This window comes from Danaus plexippus, chromosome 11, assembly GCF_018135715.1.
Source record: "Danaus plexippus chromosome 11, MEX_DaPlex, whole genome shotgun sequence".
NCBI lineage: Eukaryota > Metazoa > Arthropoda > Insecta > Lepidoptera > Nymphalidae > Danaus > Danaus plexippus.
Window position 1 is genome coordinate 3,541,981 of NC_083544.1, and position 25,033 is coordinate 3,567,013.

The 25,033-nt window shown below is 30.4% G+C and overlaps 5 protein-coding genes and 1 long non-coding RNA gene across 8 annotated transcripts in view; 4 read left to right on the forward strand and 2 right to left on the reverse strand.

Moving 5' to 3' along the window:
• The first annotated feature begins 31 nt into the window (after positions 1 to 31).
• LOC116765709 (vacuolar protein sorting-associated protein VTA1 homolog) lies at positions 32 to 2,415 on the forward strand. The gene is made up of 5 exons (XM_032655291.2): positions 32 to 191; positions 271 to 476; positions 608 to 758; positions 1,367 to 1,524; positions 1,831 to 2,415. Exons 2-5 carry the CDS (start codon positions 296 to 298, stop codon positions 2,280 to 2,282), a joined length of 942 nt encoding a protein of 313 aa, XP_032511182.2. The 5' UTR covers positions 32 to 191; positions 271 to 295; the 3' UTR covers positions 2,283 to 2,415.
• Positions 2,416 to 4,010: 1,595 nt separating this feature from the next.
• On the reverse strand, positions 4,011 to 7,815 carry LOC116765883 (novel acetylcholine receptor chaperone). Its single transcript, XM_032655517.2, has 4 exons — positions 7,406 to 7,815; positions 5,509 to 5,647; positions 5,290 to 5,434; positions 4,011 to 4,808 (listed from the first exon to the last, which is right to left on the reverse strand). Exons 1-4 carry the CDS (start codon positions 7,514 to 7,516, stop codon positions 4,733 to 4,735), a joined length of 471 nt encoding a protein of 156 aa, XP_032511408.1. The 5' UTR covers positions 7,517 to 7,815; the 3' UTR covers positions 4,011 to 4,732.
• On the forward strand, positions 4,710 to 7,485 carry LOC133319049 (uncharacterized). 2 transcript variants are annotated; one of them, XR_009752745.1, is made up of 3 exons: positions 4,710 to 4,845; positions 5,269 to 6,500; positions 6,905 to 7,485. It is a non-coding gene; the product is annotated as an uncharacterized LOC133319049 (long non-coding RNA). The 2 variants fall into 2 exon arrangements; XR_009752744.1 differs by having other exon boundaries at positions 5,269 to 6,260; positions 6,343 to 7,485.
• Positions 7,816 to 9,612: 1,797 nt separating the features above from the next.
• LOC116765997 (NADH-cytochrome b5 reductase-like) lies at positions 9,613 to 11,894 on the reverse strand. Its single transcript, XM_032655650.2, has one exon. The coding sequence runs from the start codon at positions 11,609 to 11,611 to the stop codon at positions 10,715 to 10,717; it is 897 nt and encodes a 298-aa protein (XP_032511541.2). The 5' UTR covers positions 11,612 to 11,894; the 3' UTR covers positions 9,613 to 10,714.
• Positions 11,895 to 12,803: 909 nt separating this feature from the next.
• On the forward strand, positions 12,804 to 14,667 carry LOC116765935 (high mobility group protein HMG-I/HMG-Y-like). The gene is made up of 4 exons (XM_032655586.2): positions 12,804 to 12,914; positions 13,377 to 13,484; positions 13,563 to 13,724; positions 13,801 to 14,667. The coding sequence occupies exons 2-4, from the start codon at positions 13,413 to 13,415 to the stop codon at positions 13,924 to 13,926; spliced, it is 360 nt and encodes a 119-aa protein (XP_032511477.1). The 5' UTR covers positions 12,804 to 12,914; positions 13,377 to 13,412; the 3' UTR covers positions 13,927 to 14,667.
• An 801-nt stretch (positions 14,668 to 15,468) lies between these two features.
• The window catches only part of LOC116765828 (afadin), a 45,162-nt gene continuing 35,597 nt past the window's right edge, over positions 15,469 to 25,033 (forward strand). For both annotated transcript variants that reach the window (XM_061521979.1, XM_061521980.1), the window contains exons 1-2: positions 15,469 to 15,851; positions 18,899 to 18,967. The gene's annotated coding sequence lies outside the window, so the exon portion shown is untranslated. The remainder of the gene's footprint in view (positions 15,852 to 18,898; positions 18,968 to 25,033) is intronic.

The following is a 25,033-nucleotide window of genomic DNA, read 5'->3' on the forward strand; positions in this document are numbered from 1 at the left end:
CATTTAAGACATCACACTCGACCTTTTAAGACAACTGTCATAATATGTTATATGATTGATTGTCACTCTTGGATTTACCAGTTGTTATCCATTATTATTTTCGATGAAAAATTTGTCGGATATTCCAAAAACGAACACTTTGAAACTGCAATTACAGTGTTGATTTCATAATTTAAAAATTTGACACATTTGTAAGTACTTAGAGAGGCCTAAAATAGAAATACAAAGTTTTTACGTCTTTAAAACAAATACGTTTTTGTTCCACCAAAGAATCAAAGAGTGAAAAATAAACAAAATGTCTGTTAATATTCCTGAGTGTCCACCAAGTTTAAAGTCAATACAACATTTCTTAAAAACGGCTGCGGAACACGATACAAGGGATCCTACGGTGGCGTATTGGTGCAGACTTCATGCACTGCAAGTTGGACTTAAAATGACAACCAAGAAAACTCCTGAAGAAACTCAACTTCTTATGGGTAGGTTAATTTCAATATACATGCCATTTCTCTGTGATAGTTCTATGTAACTATTTGTAACTGATTTGACTATAATTTTTTTTTATAATTAATAATTTATGTTTTTTAATCTTTGGCTTTTTTATTTGAAGCCGTCATGGATTGGCTTGAACAAGCTAAGACTCTGTTTAAAGACAATGAGGCAATTTCAAATGAAGTGGTGGCTCAAGCACACTTAGAAAACTATGCTTTAAAACTATTTTTGTTTGCTGATAAACAGGATCGAGAACAAAATTATGGAAAGTAAGTAATTTTTTTATTTAAATGAATAACCTTGTTTACTCTAGAAGCATTGAAAGGGCAAAGTATCAAGTATATTATATTTTTTGTACACACTAATACAAAATAAAATAAAAATCATAATATGTTATAATATTAGTGATCTTCTTAAAAAAAAAATTATAAAAGGAATTGTGTAAATAAAACATATTTGTTTTTGAGACTGTTCATTAATCTATATAACTTTGAGATTAAATATTTATTATGAGATTTAATAGAGGCATAACAGCGTAAGAATGCAAGATTGGCCGAATGTGCAACCGTTGTATACCTCAATTATATCTCTAGTATAAATAGTATAAACATATAGGCATGAGTCAAGGGAGAAGTATATTTATGGTGATTTTTATCTATCAAGAAAGTTAGTTACCAGGAGCATTATTTAATTATTTTGTAGTAGAAGAGAATTAGATTTTTCAATAGGTGAAAAAATGGTGGTGACGAACAATAATTAATTTTCAAATGATTCATCACATTACTCATAGGGAGATAAAGAACAGAATGTGGCAACACTTACATCTATCGTGTCTTTGTTACATGCATATTTATAATTTATTTGATGTATATTTCAGAAATGTTGTTAAAGCATTTTATACAGCCGGAGTTATATATGACGTATTAACAACATTTGGTGACCTCACCGATGAAGCCGTACAAAACCGCAAATATGCTCGGTGGAAGGCTGCATACATTCACAACTGCTTGAAAACAGGAGAGACCCCAGTACCAGGTAATTAACAAAATAATTAATATACAGTGTGATATTTTCATTTAATAATTTTTTTTCATTTTAAAACATTTTAATTATACTAGAATCTACAAAACTATTTGTTATGATAATTTTTAAAATAAGGCTTATTTTAAAACATAATTTTAATTTTTGTAGGTCTTCATTGTTTAAACCTTTATGAACACTCAATGATAGGAAAAAATGTTTTCTAGTACTATTTTTATTCATCATTTTCTATAAAAATTATATGGATTCATGTAAAACTAATAGTTCATGAACAAACCATCCTTTTTATTTTTATTCAAGGTCCAATGCAATCTGATAATGAAAACCAAGATAATGAAACTGAGTCGACAGACCCTGGCCAGCCAGCTCCCTCAAATACTGACAACTTTGGCTTTTCAACAAATTCACCAGCAATGCCTCCTATGCCACCAAGCGTACCAACTAGTTTCAACAATAGCCTTCCAGATCCCAATTTGGCTCTGAAAGCAGCTTCACAGTTACCGCCTGTGCCATACACACCTGATCCTAACCCTGGCGGGTTTGTACCATATGATCCCTCTCAGCAACCGCAAACAGCTCTACTTTTTGGTGACAATTCAAGTGTGGCTCAACTCAGCCCAGATCAAATAGCCAAAGCTCAGAAGTATTGCAAGTGGGCCAGTAGTGCTCTAAACTACGATGATGTCAAGACAGCCATTAGTAATTTGAGGAATGCTTTGGAACTGCTTCAAACTGGACGGGACCCTGCCTAATGTTGCATGTTCAATAGAACAACAATAGTTGAATGGCTTCAACGCTTCATTATTACTGTTCAATCAAAAGATATATTTTTTTTATATAAATCTGTAAAAGCTATAGGCTTTTATAATATATTGTTATGAGATATGCAGTTTTATTAAGACAGTACTTATATATTTTATAAAATATTTAATTTAAATATACCTATATTTTTGCGACACTATGATGTGGCTCATTATCCATAATATTTAAAGTATAAATGATTAATATCATAATTATGTCATAGGTATTTCAATATGATCTTTTTTCTGATTTTCATAATAAATTGCATTTGCAAGGAATATTATTTTCGACTAGATGTAGAATACTGGATTTTTACCGTCCTAGGTAGGTCGGCTGGGAAATCAGATTGGCAAATATTTCTCTAAAACTTTTTGGCCGATGTAGCGCCCAGACTTGTTTCACCGTAATTATATTGAGTTATTCTCTACAGACCTACTTCATTTGATGTTGTTTATAATTATAGTGAATTTAAAATAAGACCGCCGCTTAGGGGATCGGCCAGTAGATTTATAATTACATCACTAAAGTCACAACACAATTGCCATTTTAAAAATAGTTAGTACACAAAACTTTAACTCAATCGCTTTAAAATATTTACTCAAAAATGTATAAGAGGTAAACATTGCATCCGAACATTCGTACATTTCAAGCTACATGAAAGCATTTAACAAACAAGTATAATTTATAAACCAAATGAATAATTAATATCATGTTACTGATCTTATCTCACAACAAAATAAATAACGAAAGTATTTGGAATATCATAAATGTCATGTCAACTACTATAAATAAGAAATTTATATTATAATAGTAATTATTTGTGTAACACACATTTGTTTAATATTTAAGTCACTTATTGAATTTTCTCAAGAACTTTGACAAAACTTGGTAAGTTTTCTTTATGTCTTAGCTTTAATAAATTGGCTTATGTTACTATAATAATATTTCTGTATACCATCTTTTTAAAAGAAATAATCAAGATTAAATAAAAATAGATAAAATGTTTGTTTAATTTTATATTTTTCTTAGAATTATTATTTCACGGCCTTAGATATAACTTTAAGTGTATTACTCTAAGGAAAATAAAAATGGATTCAAGACTTAATGCATTGTCATTTGAAAATATCGTAAGATAAGCAACCTCTTTGGACTGATATTATGTGAAAGATATCAAGAAAAATTATTTAGAAATAATCAAATTTATCAGACACATTATCAGAAAATTGCCATATTTCAGAAAGTATAATAATTACTTTTTATTATCTTATATATAAGACGCAATTCAGGCCAACTGTTAAACTCAAACTTTTTAAATTATATTCACAAATTTCTATTAGAAACCCCAATTTTTGTTTTCCCATTAATATATATTTTTCATAATGAAACAACAGACCTTAATAAAATTGATCATAAATAAATAATACATAATTTTGTAAAGAAATAGTTATCTTTAAATGGAAAAAAACTGCGATTATTATATCATATTTATATAAATTTTGACTTCTAATGCCATTAAATTCATTAAATTTGTATATAATAATAAGTTTTGTGTTAGACTAAGAGCATGATGTACATATATTGTAGTAATGAAATTCAAATTTCCAATTTTTTTTTCTCCTAAATCAACCTTCTATTGTTTGTCACACCTTGGACGTATATTTATAAATAAAACTACAGGATCGACTATTTTTACCATTTATTCATAAATCATTATTTCAAACACGACACAATATAAAACAATTCCCTAGTATATGATATAATTAATTACTTCACGCTAATGGCTAGTGTCTAATAAATGAAGCTTATTTGTTAACGCGGGACAAGACAACACCGAGTGTGCTTTTAAAAATCTAGTTGTGTGCGTGTTAATTTATTTGTGTGTGTGTGTGTGTGTGTTATATTGGTTGAATGTCGAGTTGTCAAGTCGACCAGTAGTGTTGGCGGGTTCTATTGTCGCTAGCGCAGCATTATTCGTGTTGTAACGAATTCGAAGTTGCATTCTGTTGCTATCGAATATATGTATTGAGCAATGTTTTCTATATATAATAATAACGTGCAATTCATTATCCTCTACATAACTCTACTCTCACACGACACTCGCACTCCCGTAATGACTAAATGTTACTTAAATTAATATCACTTTTAGGTACGATTGTTCTTTGTTAACTGGATTTTTTTTCAGTTTTTAATTATAATAATAAATAATCATTACTCGAGGTTTCAGAGAAATTAATCTATTAAAAAAAAAAAGTTTTGACTAGCAATAAAAATCACAGTAAATTTATTAAAAAATTAAGCAATCCATTCTTCTGCATTATCTTATGAAGATTCCAATGAGGTTATACTAATTTAATAATGTTTTTAGGAGAGTGTGTCCGCATCCTTATAATGGTTTTAGAATTTAGTCTCTCTTGAGGCCGTTCCCATTCTGTGTGGTCGCCGCCTTTTCCATTTCCTCTCGTCGGCTGGTTTGGTACCTTGGAATCAAATTATCAGTTATTCAATACGTTCAATGTAAGGGACTATTTTTAAACTTTTATACCGCGGAAATATCTAATAACATTATTTACGGGACAAGTACTAGTTGCGATGGTATTTTATGGCAGTTCGCCAGATCGATAAAAGTCCTTGTAATAAAACTAATTTTATTTACATAGAACAAATACTGTTCGGCCCCGTGTCGTTCCTGTCTAATGTCTTACATCATGTATAGGAGGTCACAATGGGATATTTTTAATTTAATCGTATATAAGTTCAGGGTCGGGTAGACCATGTGCCACATTGCAGAGGAGATTTATAAATGATGACGTCAACACGGCCCACGACCGTGATCATACGATCGTTACTAATTCCATCTCAAATCCGTTATATCTCATAAAATGTTATCATCGTATATTTTTGAACATTTTATATAAACATTGTATTCTAAATTTGCAGGTAAGTTATAGGAGTATTTACCAAACAACGAGTCTTCCTGTGAGCATGAAGAAGAAGACAAGAGCCGGGGCGCATCGGTCGAATGGGTCGCCCACCATCACGTGGGAGTACGCCGCCAGTATCATCAACAACACCAGACCCACGTTCGCCGTGTTCTTGATTTTATCTATAATAATATAAGACATACAATTTTCAAATTTACATAGAATATGTATTAAATAAACATAGTTACAAACTCACGGCTCGGTATTATAGCCAAGGCTAGTCCGAACAGTATCTCGAGCCCGCCGACGGTGCGGCGGTAGTATTTGGAGGGTAGTTTGAAATCCAACATTTCTGTGAACGGGAATACCTTAGCGTACCTCACATACTCCTTTCTCTGCAAAAATATTTATAAAAGATTATATTGAACATGGTTATCCTAATAACGCTTGAAATATAACTTATGCGAAAACACATCCTCTGCAGTGGAATGCTAAATTAAAGCGAGGTGAAGATTTTGCTTTTCCCTAGAAACAGTTTAAAAATTAAATATATATATAAATATATTTAATATATATATGCATTCAAAATAATTCAACAAAACTGAGTGTTGAAAAGGGATATTGTTTTCATTCCAACAACAAATACGCTACTTTTAGCCACAATCATTTCTACTGAAATCTTAACGACAATAACTCTTAACCCAGTAATAAAATTTGGTTGGTCAGAAATAAAAAAATTAGTATGATAAAAAAAACAAATATAAAATGTCCAGCTCCGAAAACACCGTCGTCACAATATTTTTTCATAATAAAAACAATTTTTATTACGCTTTAGTGTAAAGAGAAAGCAGTCTCTGATCCAACTGATAAAATTGTCTTTTAAGTGTCTGATTAATTATAGAATCGCTCTTAAAATTATATGCCATATAATCCTGTCTCTTCCATATTTATTTTTTGGGCAACTCTTACTAGCAAACGTCAGCAAAGGAAGATGCCTTCGGTACCAAGGTGTTTTTGAATTAGAGGTTTTTGAAATACGAGACAGAGATCGCATTGAAATTTACGGCTGAGAACTTCTTTAATGTTCTAGTGTCTTAAAGAACGAGTATTGCCGTGTACAAACGATGTCTTATGTAGAAATCAGCATATGGCACATCTGTTGAAAAATGTGTTGCTTTTTCCCAAAATTTAATTAAGGATTAAGATTGAGGAATATATAAAAGATAGCAAATCAGATCTCTTTGGAATGTAAGTAACGCTAGTTAATAATAAATGTTTACTAAACTGAATACTGAACATAACGAAGCAAACATAACGAAGCTTTAAACAAAAACTCTTTAGTGGAAATAGCGAATCGATAGAAAATTCGTATTGATTGCTTTTGTTGTCATTAAGCTTACAGTAGCGACAAAACTTCATACAAATTTTTACTAACATGTTTCGATCAGCTCTAGATGAAATAGCACTTTAATATATAATGTGTGATACATTGGCTTAATAAAAATATTCATAAAGTGCCATTAAAACCGTTTATTTTTAGTAGGTACATCGCTTTGATATTGAGCATTGTTCTGTTTATTAACTACAATAGGGTTTTGGTTATATAACGTGCACACCATTATGACTACATTATAGGTACATTTTTGTTACAGAATGGGAATCAATATCAATATATTTATTGAAAGAAAAACTGGTCCGCATGGTATAAGACGCATAATTTCAGAACTATGATAAATTAATATTTGTTGTATTATTTATTATATAAGGAATATATATTTAGTAGGCTAATATAAGCAAAAACTTTTCAATTTCATAAGTCATTACTTGAAAACTAGAGGATAGATGTGAAACTAATGAAGAAAGTAGTTAAAAAGAACTAGTGACGATAAATGATACTGCGAAGCTGAGAATGCATAATTATGTATATACATGTTTTAACTTTTAACCATTACATTAATAAATAATAGTGTGCATTAAATCGAATCATTTCTGCTGTCGCAACGAGACAGCACTACTGGGCATTAGGCGTCAGGCCAAATACCAAAATAGAAAGCCACATTGCTCCGCAACGAAAAATGTATTGCAATAAGCGACTTTTTTGTTTTATATTCAGTAATACTAGAATGAGGATCGGGTTATAACATTAAACTTACCAGATCTTTATGTAATTCTTTTGAAATTAAAGGTGTTAGCTTGGTTATGCCAACAAAAATAAAAAAGATTCCCAAAAGTACTGACAAGCTTTTCAATACGATCGATGCCATTTTTTGCACTCAAAAAATCAATTCAATTTGAATATAATTATGGGTTACGTTTTTAAACCATTTCACTACACTATTAAATCAAAATGAGACACAAGTTTCATTCCTTGTCAACAAAATCCAAATATATTTTGTAAATGTAAATCACTGGATCAGCACCATGGTAAACAATTAAAACATTGATACGTTAATCATAATTGTAAAATCCTATTCACACACCACGGCGATTTTATCTAGATGCAACTTTCGCGCCGGCGCGAAAAAAATCTATATCTACCAAATATTTTATTTTAAATATGGTTTGGATTCGGATTCTTTCGCACGCAATGATAGTTATTGCCATATGCAAAATAAAAATGTAAAATGTTTTCACACGTTATAATTTAATATCAAAAGTTTTGTAAACATTTACTGACGTTACTATATATTAAAAACATATATTGTTTTCAATTAAAAAAAAAATACTGAGACTATATCTCACTGATCAATCAGAAAAGTAAAATCTCCGCGAAGATTAACTTAGCAAATAATTGAGAATAAAAAAAAACACTTACGACAAAATAAAAAAAAATCTTAAAAGTCATGTAAAATTTATATTTAATGTTCATTTTTTGCCTAAATACTCAAAATTTTTATTTATTCCAAAAACTTATTACTTATACCTTCCAGCTATAAGACGAAACTCTCAGCATTCCATGGATTCCATGGAGTCCATCGCGTTGCAGGGAGAAGAGCCTCAACAGTACCTAGGACCTGCTACCCAGGTGTAGGTTTAAGGGGCCCATATCTAACGCGCGTTAAACGTTCACCTCCACTGTCCAAGCTTCTCTCCCTACCTAACCAAATTTAAATGAACCTACTAGGGCTGCCTTCGATGCATGTTCCAAAAATGAACTGATGTTAGTTCTTGACAGTCCCAAGTCTTTTAGCAGGTTGTAGAGAGATTTGGCTGTTATACCTCTCACTCCTACTTCTACCGCGTACAAATTTACAACGAACCTGTTCTTAGAGAGTTTGTTGGTGAGCTCGTAATACTTGTTTATCATGATGGCATGGTCTTTGGGGATGTTGGTTTCCCAAGGAGCCGTGAGCTCTATTATTACAACTTGCTTTAAAATTCGCGTATATAAAAGTATGTCCGGTCTGGACGCCGTCGCACAAATATCCTTTGGGATTTTATATTGCTTCTCTATTATAGTTCAATCCAAAGCCACTTTAATGATAGAGAAAGGCTTGACGTTTGATTTTGTAGCCCTAGTGCTTTCTCTCACAAAACCTATTCATCGCTGGTTTGTGGTTATTTCTTTTTGCGCTCTTGCTACCGAAACACTAACCGCTTCAGGTATGATTTCTTAGACCCTATCGAGACGTGAGTATTGATCGCCATCCAGCAGTACCCTACATCTCACCAGCAATTGCTTAGCAGTTCCAACTGCCTCCCCGCAGATGTAGCAAGGTTTTTCGGTACGTTGATCCCATCTTACTAAATTACTCTGATCTGGGAGAGTCATCTGGAATGAATTGAAGTAAAATTTTAGCAATGCTGGCGACCAATCATGAATTAAAGTGCGTCCATTTTAGTGGTAATGAGATGCAAAAATCTATGGATAGCCACTCATTTTACATTTCTAAGCTCATTGCATGGCTCTTATATTTATCATTCTCGCCTTGCCGAATGAAGGTATTTAATGTATCCGTATCTTTGGCCTTCCTACTTGATCCTAACCCTACTCTGTTACTTTGTCCCTATCAGAAACTGTTTATGGAATTGAAGTCTTGATTCTAGCTCTAGGAGATCTTTGTCTTTTGGGAGCGATGTAAAGACGTCATAATGGGATTTTCCTAGGATGTGTCTTGGAAACTCTTAGGTGTTTATAGAGCTCAAATTTAATAGTTAAATTCTTTTTCTGCCTACAGCATATTTAACTCAAGGTTCATTAATGGTTACTGAATTGGCTGACAAATAACGACTCGTACCTACTTACAAACTAAAGTATAGTCATTTCTATTATTTTGTTTTAATCGGGTTTATAATACTTAAAATACTAAAATAAAAAATAACATCATTAACTTAAGTATTTTAATATTAAATCTTTATTTAATGGTTTCTCAAAAACTAATAGTTCAATATTCACCTCCCCACAATAGATATTTTTTAAGATTAATATATAAAGAATAACTCTTTCCTCTGTGTATTTGATATATATAGTACAAAATGAAATGACTGCTAGTATTGTGTTTTGTGTAGAAATCTATTGTGTCAATTTATCTTTCCTTGGCTGTATTTTTCTGTAAAAATTGTATTAAAAAAAAAATCTCTATTAACCAGCAGTATTTTGCTTGTCGCAGTTGCAGCAACAGCAGCAGCAGTCGGAATATTATAATGGTTATCTGATGTTTATGATTATTGATTAACAGTTATTCAAAAGCCACATTGATGTAAAAAAAACAAAGACTCCGTGATTTTTAATAAGACAACTTTTTTTGCCAGATTCTTATTAGGTAAGTAACATGTGTGGGATTTTTTTGGTAAATTCCCTACTACAGCTACCTTGAGTACTCAAACCATTTCCAATCAAATCAAATCTTAAGTTTTCATAATGTATATGATGAGCCCGAGGAGATCCTAAGTCATTTAATTAATATTAGTGACATTAATATTTATTTCAATAACTGAACTAAAGGTCAGTTATTTACTCTGAGAAATCGGTCACTTTTTGTATAGTTTATCTTATGAAAACATTATTTGCTTAACACAGATCATACAAAAGTAGGTATGACATTTTCAGACATCAAGCCCTTAAATTTGATTGATTGAAGTGTAATATATCACACAAGTAAAAATACAATAAAATTTATATAGCTTGATAGTGTACTACAGTTTTTTTTTTATTGAGCTGCTGTCAACCTTATTGTCTATGACAGTTTCACCACAAAGGGTTATGTTTGAGTAATTCCAAGAAGTTTCTCCAAATTTGTATTTTTTTTTATTATAATATCCTCTAGCCCGGTTCATATATACCTACAAGTTTTGACCTCAAAATTCAAATGACATTTGGATTAACATTTAATAATAGAAAATTGGAACTATCATGTATTATAATATTCTTTTTCTTTTCATATAAACACATATTCAAACCACTAAAGTCTATTAAAAAAAAATCACCAATAAGTTAATTATATTGTAACTATGAAAAGGTTTTAAAATAAAACAATATTTTCTACACACAATTCCTTTTTTAAAATATGATCAAAGTCTCTCATGAATTGTTGTGACCCACATACAAGAAACTGGTCACTATTACATGGTTTTATTTCCACCAAATCATCAGCTCTGAGTTTTCTTTCTATTATTGGTTCGCTATACATGACTTTATTTTTATTGTCATTCCATCTATCACTTAAGTATATATGGTATTGAAAATTCCAATATGATTTAAATTCATATAGCTCATTCCGGAACAAAATTTCATTTAAACTCTTACAGCAAAAAAACAGAACTAATTTGGTCATATTGTCCTCATCATTTAATATTTGATCTATGATATAAATAAAAGGTGCAATACCTGTGCCTTGTGCAATCATAACAATTCTTTTAAATTTGTTTTCTAAAACATTGTAATGGCCATATGGTCCTCTCCATAATGTCTCATGCCCTTTTTCTAATGTAAATAAATATTGTGACACTAATCCCTGACTGTATTTCTTAACAATAATCAGAAAATCAAAATCCTCAAGGTAACTTTTTTTTAATTTAATGGGAGTATATGCCCTGGAACATGACATATTTCCGTCGTTGTATTTCAAAAGGAAATGGTCACCAGCATTCCAAAAAATTTTTGTATTAGAATCGGTTCTTAACTTTTTGAATTTTAAAATTCTAAGATTTTCAGTCAATTCAACAATATCGCTAATAAAGAATGACGAATATTCAAGTTGTGATATGCCGTTTTCTTCTGTCTTAAGTATTTCGTCGTTTTCTTTACACTTCTTGTACAATTGTAATTGCTTCTCAAATACTTCAAATATGCAAGGATTGCAACCACTGTTACAACAATCCTCTTTATTTGGTTCTATTGGTGGTTTCATTGTTAACATTTATTAATTTATTAAATCTTCGTACTTTCTTATATAAATAACGTGTTATTCTTAGTTCAGATCAGTTCCTTATCAGGGCATCATCATTTAGCCGTAAATAGAAACACAAAGTATTTTTCTCCTCTCTCTTGTTTCATGAAAAAGACACAACATCAATAAATAAATTTTAAATGTTTTTAATGTCACTGACTGATTAAATGAGGCAATTTATCAAAAATTTTCGTTGTTTCTTAGGTCATTGTTTACATGGTGATTTGACAAACAACTGACAACTAAAGTGACAGATAAAAACTTCAAAATAATCAGAAGATTTTTTTTTTTATATATGGCTGAATTGTAAAACCTAATAAGAAACTCTTATTGCAAGGATGAATTTCATATTTAAAACAATCAACCTACCAAGAAACTTAAATTATTATGGATTGGATAAGTAGAACATGATACACCTTAAATCTTATCCAAACACCAAATACTCAGTCGTACTTAGGTTTCTTCAAAGCAACTAGTACATAGAAGATAAAATTTTACATATAGAAGTTTTAATATTTTACCCTGGGCTAATTGCAATTCCACTTCTATAGAAATATACTAATCGTAATAATTGCAAGACCAGCTTTTAGGTACAACCAAAAATTTCATCAGAATAAAATAATGGTTTATAAATGTAAAAAACAACCTCAAAAAATATCATAAAATATTAAATTAATGAACGACATAACTAAATACACCTAATTAAATTTTTGAAATATGTTGTATTAATATATTATATTGTATTTTAGATAGAAAATGTGTAAGCGTCACGAGCGTCCAAATGCCCCCACACCATACACTATAAAGAATGTTCCATATGTTTTACATTAATATACAATGACTTTTATACAGTGTCTTTTACCTCTTCTAGTGAGAAATGACAAAATGTGTAATTATATTTGATTTTCTAAACAGTTATCCTGTTTTTTGTTTAGGTTTATACTTCTTGTTTTTTTATTAAGTTCGAGAAAGTTGCAAAAGCTTTTGAAAATTTGTAGCGTGATGATAAATATATGTCATTGAAGTCAGTAATTTATAAACTATAAATTATAGCTACAATTTTAAAAATAATATCTATTCTTATTAAAAAGTTTACACTGAAATAAACATCAAAGAACATTGAAATAATATTTTTAAACTATGCATTAACTGAAACTTAAGTGGCCAGCGCCCCCTACACTGACGCCAAACAAACACCGGTTAGCGGCGAGCGCACTCGCCCGCCATAATAATCGCTTGGGCCATTGCTATATCGTTGCCTGTAAACAATTCTGTAAGTACAAGTGATATTTATTTTTTTATTTTTAAATATTTTTAAGAAATATCACTTAAACTTTAATTTTGATTCCAAAATGTAATTAAGAATTAAACGTTTAAGCTGTTAAACTAGTCATTTTTCTTAATTGCCTAATGGCAGACTCCATTAAATTGGCTTGGGTTTCATAAAATAGAAGCTGTTACCGTTTGAAACAACTTTTGAACCTTGTAAATTATTTAATAATTTTCTTATTAAGTTTTGCTATTATATGCTATTATTTTGATAATTTATAATTTCTCGAATTCCTTAAACAATCGTTCCTAAAACTCGAGCGTTGCTGAGGCTAATGACTCTTAGTGTTTGTTTATTTTTAATAACATTTTCGTTGTTTTTCCATTCTCTTTTATTATAACGTTATTTTAAGTTTTTTGTTTTTTTAATAAAGACTGTTTACTAATATGGCATATTGTTTTTCAGATTTTCCTTTTGTAGGACTTATTAAAATTTATTAAAATGTCTGACGACGGTTCAACGGCTGTGGAAAAAAAAGGACGCGGTAGACCCAAAGCGAATGGAACACAATCGGTAAATTATCCATATTTTCCAATAAATATTATTTCAATAATTATAACTTTATAATACATTGGAAAACATCATTGATAGGAAGCCAAAGGAGATGCCAAAAAAAGAGGCAGACCCCCTGTAGCTCCAGCCAAATCAAAAGAATCGAAAAATTCGTCAGATGATGAACAGGCACCAGTCGCTAAAAGGGGTAGAGGTAGGCCGAAAGGATCAAAGAAAAAGGCAGCCGCTCCAAAAGCTAAGGTAATATTATGTTTAAAATAATTACCTCCAATAAGTTTTAAATACCATAATTTAAGTTTAAGTTTTAATATTTTAGGGTGGATCTGGTGAAGGCCGTGGTCGTGGAAGGCCACGTAAGGATGCACCACCACCCAAAAAGGATGCCGCCTCAACCGAAGAAGAGCAAGAAGATGAAGAAGAAGAAGAAGGTTCTGACCAGTAAACTTATTTGTCTCATAAAACTCACTCTTAGTGTAATTTGTTTGTCACTATAACCCCTGCCTACACAAATGATAGGAAGGAAAATGTTCTATGAAAAATGCTTCTGCCATTCATACTACTATTGTAAGGGGTTATTTTTACAATACAAGTCTCAAAATGAGATCTTATCCAGACTTTATTCATGTGGGTGTGACATATTTAAAAAAAGGAATTAGCAGAATTAAGAAGCCTTTTTGTGATCTTATTGCATTTACTTGACCTATTTTACAAATGATCTCACATGGATAAATTTTGGTAAACTTAGCTCTCCCTAGAATCGTACAAGTCTTAAGATATAATTTGTAAGATCCTTTTTTTTGTAGATTTATTCTATTTCTATTATAATAGGTATTTTGTAATCTCTTGATTTATATTATAAGAAATCAAATACAATTTTGTAGATTTATTGATTTGACTTGAAAGTCAAGTATTATTTTTCTCTAATAAATATTTCAATTTGATTTACTCTTTTTTTTACTATTTTGATGATTTATTTGTTATTAACATGAGTTATACTGCATGTCAATGTACAGAGGTGTTACATGGAGAGAATTAGTAGATTTTAGTAGTGTCAGATCTTAATTTAAAAACTTTTGGAGCAGACTGAAAAGTAATATTATTTCGAAAATAAAATTTACTGTGTGTATGTGCGTGAATGTAAAATTTTAGAACAATATATTAAATAAATCTATGAATATGTGAATTTTCTTTGGATATTTACAATAAAACCCATTCAATTCACCATACTTAGTTTTTAAAAAGAAAATTCTGGATTTATAATCTCATTAAAATTAAATGAAACTGTTTAAAATTGTCAAAAAAAAATACTTTTAATTTAAAATTCGTAGATGTTACTTAAATTATTTAATGTGTGATTAGAGAGTAGAATTGTAAATTCTCACCTTAAATTGTTAAGATCTTTACTAATTAACGATAGTAATTTTACAACGAATAAAAATATACTATAAGCGGACTCTATTAATTTCAATTATGTAATATTGGGTCCGTATTTTTTCTTAGGTTAACGACAGTGCATAAAAAAATTCTCGTTTGATAAATGTGATATTTTAAACAAAAATTCCTTAAAATTTTCTACATCAAAAGGTGTCAACTTTGTCATTTTGTTTACGTTAGTATATTTACTTAGCGCGTTTTAACAGAAGAAATAAATTTCTAAAATTGAAATTAATATATTTTATTAAAATAGACTTTCTGAAAATAAACATTCAAATATTTGATATTTATATTAAAGCATAAGTTTAGTAAAATCACAGTTGCTGATGCTTATTTTATAACTTGATCTGATGAACTTATAATCTTTCATGAAAATTTTTATTTTATATTAAAACAGCTCCCTGTGTTTTAATATTGTACATTTAAATTCTACTATGTAAATTGCTAAGCGAATGGAATAAATGATTGTTTACAAGCTTCATCCACAAGTTAATAAGCTGTGGTAAAAATAAATTGGTTATGGTTTTGTATACCTTGTCTATGGTCTCGTCATTCTAAGTGTGTTGCTGTCCGTTTGTTGTTCGTGTATGGGTACGCTCGTATGTACTTCGTAACTTCAGTGTTGTTGATACCTGCGCATTTAAAATTTTGTAAACTTCTATTGCGATTGTTTAAAAGTTGTGTTCGATAAAGGAGATAAAAATAATATAACATTCTATACCGTAAACTTATTTTTCTATACAGAAGCGTCGAATCCGTTATTTCGACATTATTTGTAAAAGTATTAAGTGATGAGGTGTTGCACTACAGGTTCCGTCAAAAAGTTTTGAAAGTTGGATAACTTTGAAAAATTCTCTTTAGTGGTATTGTGTTATGAAATGTTTGAATTGTGGCGTATTTTTTCGTTTGAAGAAGATGATAACAATTTTAAAGGTTTGTTATAAATTATTTTAAAGGGTTATGCAAAAGCTAGGGGCCTTAGATATATGTGTTTTTAATGATACATGATAAGTGACATTTTATTGTTACAACTTTTCACTATGTGACTATGTATATTACTATTGATTGCTACTTGTAGAATATATTTTCAAAATATAAGTCTCATTAAAAGCACTAAAATCATCTCATAAAATTTGAAAATATCTTATGTAAACTTCATCTTAACTTCTTTAATCCAACATTGTGGTTTTTTAATTCCTTCTATTTATTATACAAATAATATGTGTACATGATATGTACTTGCAACAGATAAAATTTATTTATGCACTTATATTTTATTTATTTTAGGTATATGTATGAAACTAAAAAAAACAGTGTTTAACCCAGTTTTTTTATTTAAACGTTATATTATTTATATAACATAATTGCTTTTATTTATAAATTTTTAATTAGTATCACACAAGAATTATTCAAGTTGTATGGTAAATTGTATATAATAAACTGTGATATTTTAAAATTCACTCTGTTTTGTATTGTATGTGGATGACTGCGATAATTGTTTTAAATAACAATAGTAATTATAACCACTTTATTTCAAAATTATGGTATTGATAATTATTTTTATACCAGTATATTAGCACCTATAGTAATCTAAAAAAAAAATAATATTTTCATTATTATCATTATTGGTGGTCATAAAATGATTTTCTCAATTATATTTTAAAGATACTTTGTAGAATATGAGCATAAGAATTGGAGAGAAAAAATTAAGGGGAATAATAATATTAATAAGGGAGTTTTGTCTTTAATAACCCATGTAAGGAAACACCTCATCCTTTTATAATTCATGTAATATTTTTTTAAAGAATTTCCATTCTTTAGCTTTATGATACAGGACTCTAACTTGACGGATAAGTAAATAATTATAATAATGTCATCCGTCTTTTAAACTAAACACACTACATAATATGATTTGAGTAGAACAGATTTATTATTGTTATAAAGAATAAAAAATTACTTCAAATGTATTTCAAAATTTAATCAATTTTAAACGTAATGAGATCTAAGAATTTCGTGAGTTTTATTCATTTAAACAAATATAAACGCCTTAAGGCTTGTGAAACTAAATTTTCACTTCATTTTGAAATATGTAGATTGTTTTTCATGTTGTAATTACCAGTAAATTTATATTGCTTAATTAAATATCTATACATATTACCTTAAATTTTCTTCAATGTCTACATAACAAGAATAAAAATTACTTTTAATTTGATATTTATTATTTACACACATATAATATTTATATATGTAGCTCGAAATCCATTCACAGTTATGATTTAAACTTAAAGATATCTAATTTAATTTATGATCATAAAATACTGTTGGTGAGTCCTGAATCCTGATGGAGTCACGACACGTGCCTAGATAGTCGTGTGTCGTGTCATCGTATTCACCACTCACCCACACAGACCCTATGGCCTACACCGTGCGATGCATTCTAATTGGCTTTATATGGAATTTACGCCGCGCGTAACGATGTAGATAGCGTGATAAAGTACCTTCTTTTCCTAACACTTAGATAATATACGAATAACGATTGTTATTTTCATATGCGGATATCAGTTTTTACCAGCTACGAAAGTCAATATAATAATAATATTTATTGTATAATAATCTATTTATAATCGCTCTGAGGCGTTTTCAGACATACTCGTACATTCCATATTAGATTATTTACAAATTTGATAACATTTAATATAGCCGACGTATATCTGATTTACTTTAGACCGGATAATGTTTTCATGAAAAGCCTCAGTTTTTGTTGTTAATTAATAACATTATCAATTTTTTCTCGTATATTAGTCAATATATGTTATTCTTTACGAAACATTGTATTAATCGAGAAACATCGATCCTCATTATACACCCCGTTATTGCCTCTATGAGTCAGTCACTCTTTCATTGTTGATTGTTCCAAAATCCCCACTCAGACCTCGATATTAATACAATGCTACTCATTAAAACTATAATAGTAATAGATTATTTTAAAAGCATTATTAAATTTGAACACCGAAAATGGACTTCTCTAGATTTTTCTAAAATAATCAGATAATATTCTAAATAAATGTAAATATTGTCAATATCTTTATATCACCAATCGTCATAGAAAACAACGTCATGAAATTACGGGGAAAGTGAGATTAACTTAAAATGAAACGGATCCATTTGTCGCGCGTTTACCAACTACATACAAACAAACCTACATTGCATTTATATTTACAAATTAACGACATTTAACAAAAGAAGACATGACAAAAAAAAAATCAAACGAATTGAGTACCTCCTCCTTTTTTTGAAACGTTTAAAACTGGCCCATTTCAAGCGGAGTTCATCAAATGTGTAGAAAAAATATCTTAAATATATAAAAAAAAATGTTTTGTTCCTGTGTCGTTTAGAATATTAAAGATACTTTAGGAACCATCATATTTTAATTATTCAGGGTTTGAAGAAAACTACTCCCTTTAAAAATTTTAAACTTCAAAGTTTGTAGTTTATTTATGGCTACTATACCGAAATTTTACAAGATATGGGTGAAATAAAAATTATGATTGCTCGTTTGAATTCACAGTCAAAGTTACGTAAGATAGAGTTATCATATAAAATCTATTATTAATACATACTTTTATTATTAAACCTTTATGTTGGCGATAAGTTATCTGTACCTTGTGTTTGAATTACTGTTTAACGACACCTATATATCATTAGAGATATGTCGGTTATCAATTAAGGTTATAATTGCGATTCATAAACCATCAAATGTATTTATAAGGAACAATATAATCCCGGATCGTGTCTCCTCCATTCTACACGACACTGGCAGAATATACTGTGCACGGCTTTGCGCGGATGAAGGCCATATTATAAAAAAAATACGACCATAATTGTAACTTCGTTTATGTGTGACCGTATTACTCAGATGTAATTTGTCTATAAAATGTTATGTAAAATTTCCAATACAATGTTTTATTTATTTGTTCCAGATAGCATGGTGTAGATGTTCACTACATTAACGTCTGTTACGTAAAAGGAACACATTGAGTATTTTTACGGTAAGTTTCATATTTATCTTTAACTTTTAGTCGCTGCCCATTCCCTAATAAGCTTCATATGTACGTTAATCGTTGTTAAATAAGTAATTCAAAGTGGATGCCGGCAGTGGGTCAAAAAGCTTGCTTGTCCTGAATTTTTAACTAAGCTATTAAGTCCCAACTGGTTCTTGTTTTTCTCTCAGTGATTGCGTCTTTATACTTTCTCACGGTGTTTTCAACGTGAGTGACTGCTATCAACACAGTGCTGCCGGCGAACTAATTTTTGCTGCCTACTACTCACTTCTTCCTTTGATACTATGTTCACATAGTCTTCTTACGTGTAAGGAAGGAATCTTTGCCTTTGAAACTTAAGATGTGGCCCAAATTTTTTTTGATTTTATGCATTATTTTCATACTGTATAATCTAAACTAATGTTATAAACAGATCACGGTCTCGTTAATCTTACTATAATTAGTGCATATGAATAGTTACACAGTAATATTTGTACATTATACCGCAAACTATAGTTTAAATAATTTTTTTATATTACGATAGCTCTAGTTTATGAATATAAATTAATGTTGCCTGTGATTTTTACAAGGAATTGACAAAAAATCAATAAGTTTCTGGAACTTAATCGTAAGATACTGATTTAAGTTACAAGCTTCAGCTGGTTTAACTATTATACTAAAATGATAGTAAAATCCAATACATATGTATATATTATAAGAAAAATATTCCATAAGTCTTTGCGACAGTCATTTTCTTCCATAAATATCTACACATAAGTCCGTTTTGATCTTGTAAAATGCTAACATATTGCAATTTCTATTAACGTTATTACATTATTGTTATAATAAAATAAATTTACTTAAGAATGGCTTACAACATAATATCCTTATACTCGTATATTGTTATGTTATTTAATCGTATATAGCTATCTGTTTCGCGAATAACATTTATAGATCCAATTATTGTATAAAATAGATTTCTTACTAACATTAAGAAATACTAATTAACTTAAGTATAAGATAAAAAGAGGTATGTGGTGACACAATAGCGCATCATCAGGGCCGCATGGCACTAATTCAATTACCCAGCAAATAGAACGCGTTTGAAAATACTTGCTAGTGGCTTCGGATCCTAAACACGCTTTAAAAAACTTTGAATGAATTCAGTTTGTAGTGCTAATATATATAGAAGTAGATATAGAAAGATATAGAAGTCTTGAATAGTGTTTATAAAGTTAACAGTCCAAGGAAATATAAAGTTCGATACTTTAATTTAATTTAGACATTAAAATTATATCTGTACGGCCATTTTACGATCTATAACACATCCAACAGGTCGTCGAACTTGTCTGCTGGTTTATTATACTTTAAATTATTTGACGATTTACGTCAGATGTAATGTTTACGAGCTCGGTGATCAGTGTAACGGATACCGCCTTACACTAATCTAATAGTGCAACTATTGATTCCAACATTCCTAACTATCGCTCCAATAGGTTTGCCGCTGGTGAATGATCACATTGTTTCAGAGTTCACTTCATCTTTGTTGTTTGTATGCCAGCAACTGTTTCATAGTTTTGTGTGTTACAATTATATGTTAGGCAACGTTCGTAACATTGACACATTATTTTGTTTACAGATAACACTATGTTGTCGGTAGATTGTTTCAGACAATAGCTTGTAGTGTTATTTTTAAGTAGAATGAACATCATTGACGCAAGATTTGTTAGTGGCCTATTGTTCGATTCTATCTTGTAAAATCAAAATTTTAGAATTACAGCTTCTACGAAATTTCACAACCTAATCATCATATATTTAATTCCCGCTTATTGTTGTCTGAGCCATGAGAAACGAGAGCGTAAAAACTGTCGTGTCGTGTTTACATTTTTTTTATCGAAACATGCGTGAGCTATGATACTTCCTATAGCTGGGAGCACGCCGGGCGGTGCCTGGCGCCGATTACCCCTAAATAATATGGTCGATATACCACACGATTACCTCAAATCGTTCTAAAAAATGCCATAATTCATAATTTTATTTACCAAAAATTAACTATGCATTCACATAGTATATATTATAATGCGATGCGATGTTTCGATCAAACTGAAAGTGAGCGTTCACGGCCATCGACCAAACGTGGACATTTAAAGGTAATACTTTTTAAAGAAAAGTATTTTTGAATGTGATACATGTACTGTCAGTCGACACCGACATGCCGGCTCGCGAAGCTCTCTCTGACGCACCGGAACGAAAACCGACTGCAGACTATTGCCCTACTATCACTTTACCAACAACTCTCTACATATAATATTACTTTAAGACAACTTTTTAAATGCCTATCTTTTTTATCCGACTGTTATATCTGTTACAGACACACAGATATATTATATACGATTTTTTTTTTATAAATTTGTTTTTCATAAACGGTTATGATAATAAATATAAGAATATATTTTATTTGCTGATCTTTAAAGTATATGGATTGAACGAGTTTTTTAAAACATCTGAGTCACGGTCAAGTTAAATGTTTCTGCACTCTCAATTTGTGTCAACATTATTACTATTCTTCTCTTATTTAGTGTCTTATTAATTCCGTTCCAATATTAACGAAGTTTTTATAATTAGTATAAAAAAATATATTAAAAATCATTTTCAAAGGAGCATAGTTTGCCATGTACCTAGTTGTCGTCGACTTGCGTGCCTTCTTTGTGAGTCATATCTTACCTTTAGCTCTTTGCTTTTGCATTCCATTCGTATATGCGAGCTTTATTTATTGTGTGAGCGTTAGTTTTCTTATCTCTTACCTTTAATTTTCATATGAATTAATATTATTGTTTTTTTCATACAATAAATTCCATCACTATATTTTTTTAATTCCCTTTTACTTATATTTAAAGTCAAGAGAATGATATTACTCTATCAATTAGTTGACCCTTAATAACAAGGGCAATCATGTGTTGACCTACTCAAGCCGGTTTTTAACGCTAAGTAAGCCTTGCCTTAGATAAGCGTGGGTAGGTGTCGGTAGCGCCTCGCGACGACTACAGAGCCCACAGCGTTATGATATTAAAGACATCAATTAGTATTGCATGATGTATTATAACAGTACTCAGTTGCATCATATACATGGGAGTCTTCACACAACGCCAGGTTCACATGGATGGCGGCCAGCGACGTTCGCATCGTGCGATCATAGCGCGAATCGCAGACATCAAGTTTCACAATTCCCGTAACTTGAGTTAGATGAGCACGCGATCCTATGAATGGTTTACATGTGTGTGTGTGACCACTTGTCACAAGGTTCTGTGTATGCAGATACCGCTAAGATGACCTGACTTCATATGTATTACCATTATTAATGTTTACTTCTTAGCTCCTAAATTACTATAGATTATGAAGGCGATTTCAGTTGGACGCTTGTCGATATTAAAATCGGCGGGTGACACGCAACAGATTAGAAATTATTGTAGTAAAATTCCTTATATTTCTAATCCATTTTGATAAAAAGGATGAGGTTTTTTACAGGATTATATATGTATTGATTTTGATCATTCCTCTTACATTGAGATGGAGTTTGTTTTCAGTTTAATTTCATATAAATCATTATCAAGTTTTTCATTATATGAAGGGGACGATAATGTGGACCTCGTAGATAATTATGTTTTTCATAATAAACCGATTCTTTATTATGCCCCAGGAAATCAGTATTTCATTAAACCTTATAATTCACAATTTTTGTTAAACATACTCGTTATATTCTAAAATCATAATTTTATGTTCGAGTATGAAAAAGTAATATTAAAAATCAAATATACCAATTAATATAAAATTGAAATAAAAACCCGATGTTGTAAAATACAATGTAGATTATCTTGAAGTCGACTACATTGGAATTTCTTTTAAAGCATTTAATAGTTGTAAACGCTGTGTTGAGAGTCCCGTTCCAGTCGTAGCCCAGTGTTTGAATTGGCACTTGTTCCGCCCCTATGCACTTGCTGCGGGGGTCGGCTCATAGTTTTTGCACCCCTTCATAGCTTAACTCAATTTGTTCCCACGCTGTGCTCATACCATCACATATTTGAGTGGTCTTATTCTGTTACCACTCGAGGAAATCTTTTTAAAATATTCAGTTTTTTTTTGTCTACACTGTTTCTTGACATAAAATGTTTTGTGATAAACACGCTGTTAAAAATTTAGTTCGAAGTATCAAAAATCAATACAAATTAACAAAGATGGATGGATTTGCTTGCTACATTTAAATATTATATCATTCGCAATATTTTAATCTGTGTCAAAACGAATACTCTAACAATTTTTGATATGGAATATTATAATGGAAAGCAAGAAATTGATATCATCAAGATCTTAAACCAAGACGGCTGTTACAGTTGACAGATGATTCGAAGTCGTTGCCGTTGTTGTTAGGTATTTTTAAAATTTTTGTTTCGTTTATAAACAACGGGAAGGAGCAAGGTCGGCGGCCATGCGTGAACTTCCGACACGATTGACAACTTCGGAGTGAACTGAACACGACACCGCGACACCGTCACATATCATTATTATAAAACAGTTATACAGCTTCATATAATCACGACTGCGGGTCGTGTATGTGTGGGTGAACTCACACAATGGACTATAAGTATTATGTGTGTCTGTTTCTTTACTTATTACTAATAAACTGGATTTTAACTGTGATTTCGTTCGTTATTAATATTGTCTTCTTTTCACTATCATTAACTAAGCTACTTACATAAGATTTTTGAAAGGAGATTAAAATTTTTGTTCACATTTTAAAATGGTCAAAGATTGTTTATGTACAACATTGAAAACTGTCGAAAACGTTAAAAAATGTAAAGCACACAGAAATACTTTGTTTTATATAATAGTAATTATAATATTTATGAATCATGTTGTAATTTTGTCATAGCAAAAGACACTTATCTTTTGTGGAAAATTTTTTTTTTGGCAACTGTCTCGTGGGAAAGACTAGAATATCTTAATTAAAAAATAATGACTATAGAAAGCGTCAGAATGTGAGTGATACGTTCATTATATATTAAATAATATTATGTGTACAGTGTGGTGGAAAAGAAATCAAGAAACGAAGTTTCCATTGACTTTGTGACCGCAGTTTGAAGAAAATTCAGCTATATGAAATAATACATATAAGGTTTAATTTTTACAAATTATACAATACCCTGTTATCGAACTAACTTATCAGGTTATGTTACTGTCAAACAAAACCTATTCTATCTAGTTTAATTAAATATACTGTTATGATTTATAATACTGAAAGTTATAGACTACAATTGAAACTGTGAAAATATTGGCAAGTAAACGGTAGTACTGTCTTGATATTGAAGAAATTAACTGGTTAGCTAAAAAACGAGCGTGTATTCGTACTCCAATACTGTGTAAGACGATGTATATCAATCCTATCGCAAGTATGTCAGATTTAGGCGTACAGAAATAAAATGTTAGTACACATTGAACAGTATTGAATATTTCAGCACGTTTACAGGCGGATTATAAATCGTAGAGTCGAATAACGGAAGCGGCTCTAACCATAACAACGCCGTCGGCTGTTACCATAACTACGGTACACCATTACATTGGAACGCCTCCAGGATACTATTGAAAACAAACATACGCTTATCGCTCACTTTTAACTTCACCGAATATTACTCTCTTCCTTATAATTCTAATTTCATACGTTTGTTTCCTATGACATGTGTTACCCATACATATTTAAACTGAATATTGTACGTTAGTCGTTAGTTTAATATAATGTTTTATATGTATTTTAAATTTGAATACTATTCGGTGAAAGTCAATTAAATTGCATTCAGCCGATCTCAAATTCAGACAAACGTACAGACACGCGAAACAAAAATATAAAAATGTTGTTTATGTCTAAGAGCCATTAAAGTAACATTAAACACTTGAAAAAACATAGTTACTCTCATTACACAAACAGATATCACAATGTTATTTTTAGATTTAAATTTGAAAAATTTTGAGAGGAGTAGTTAAATGTTCCGGTTTGGTGCTAAATTAACTTTATCAGCGTATTTT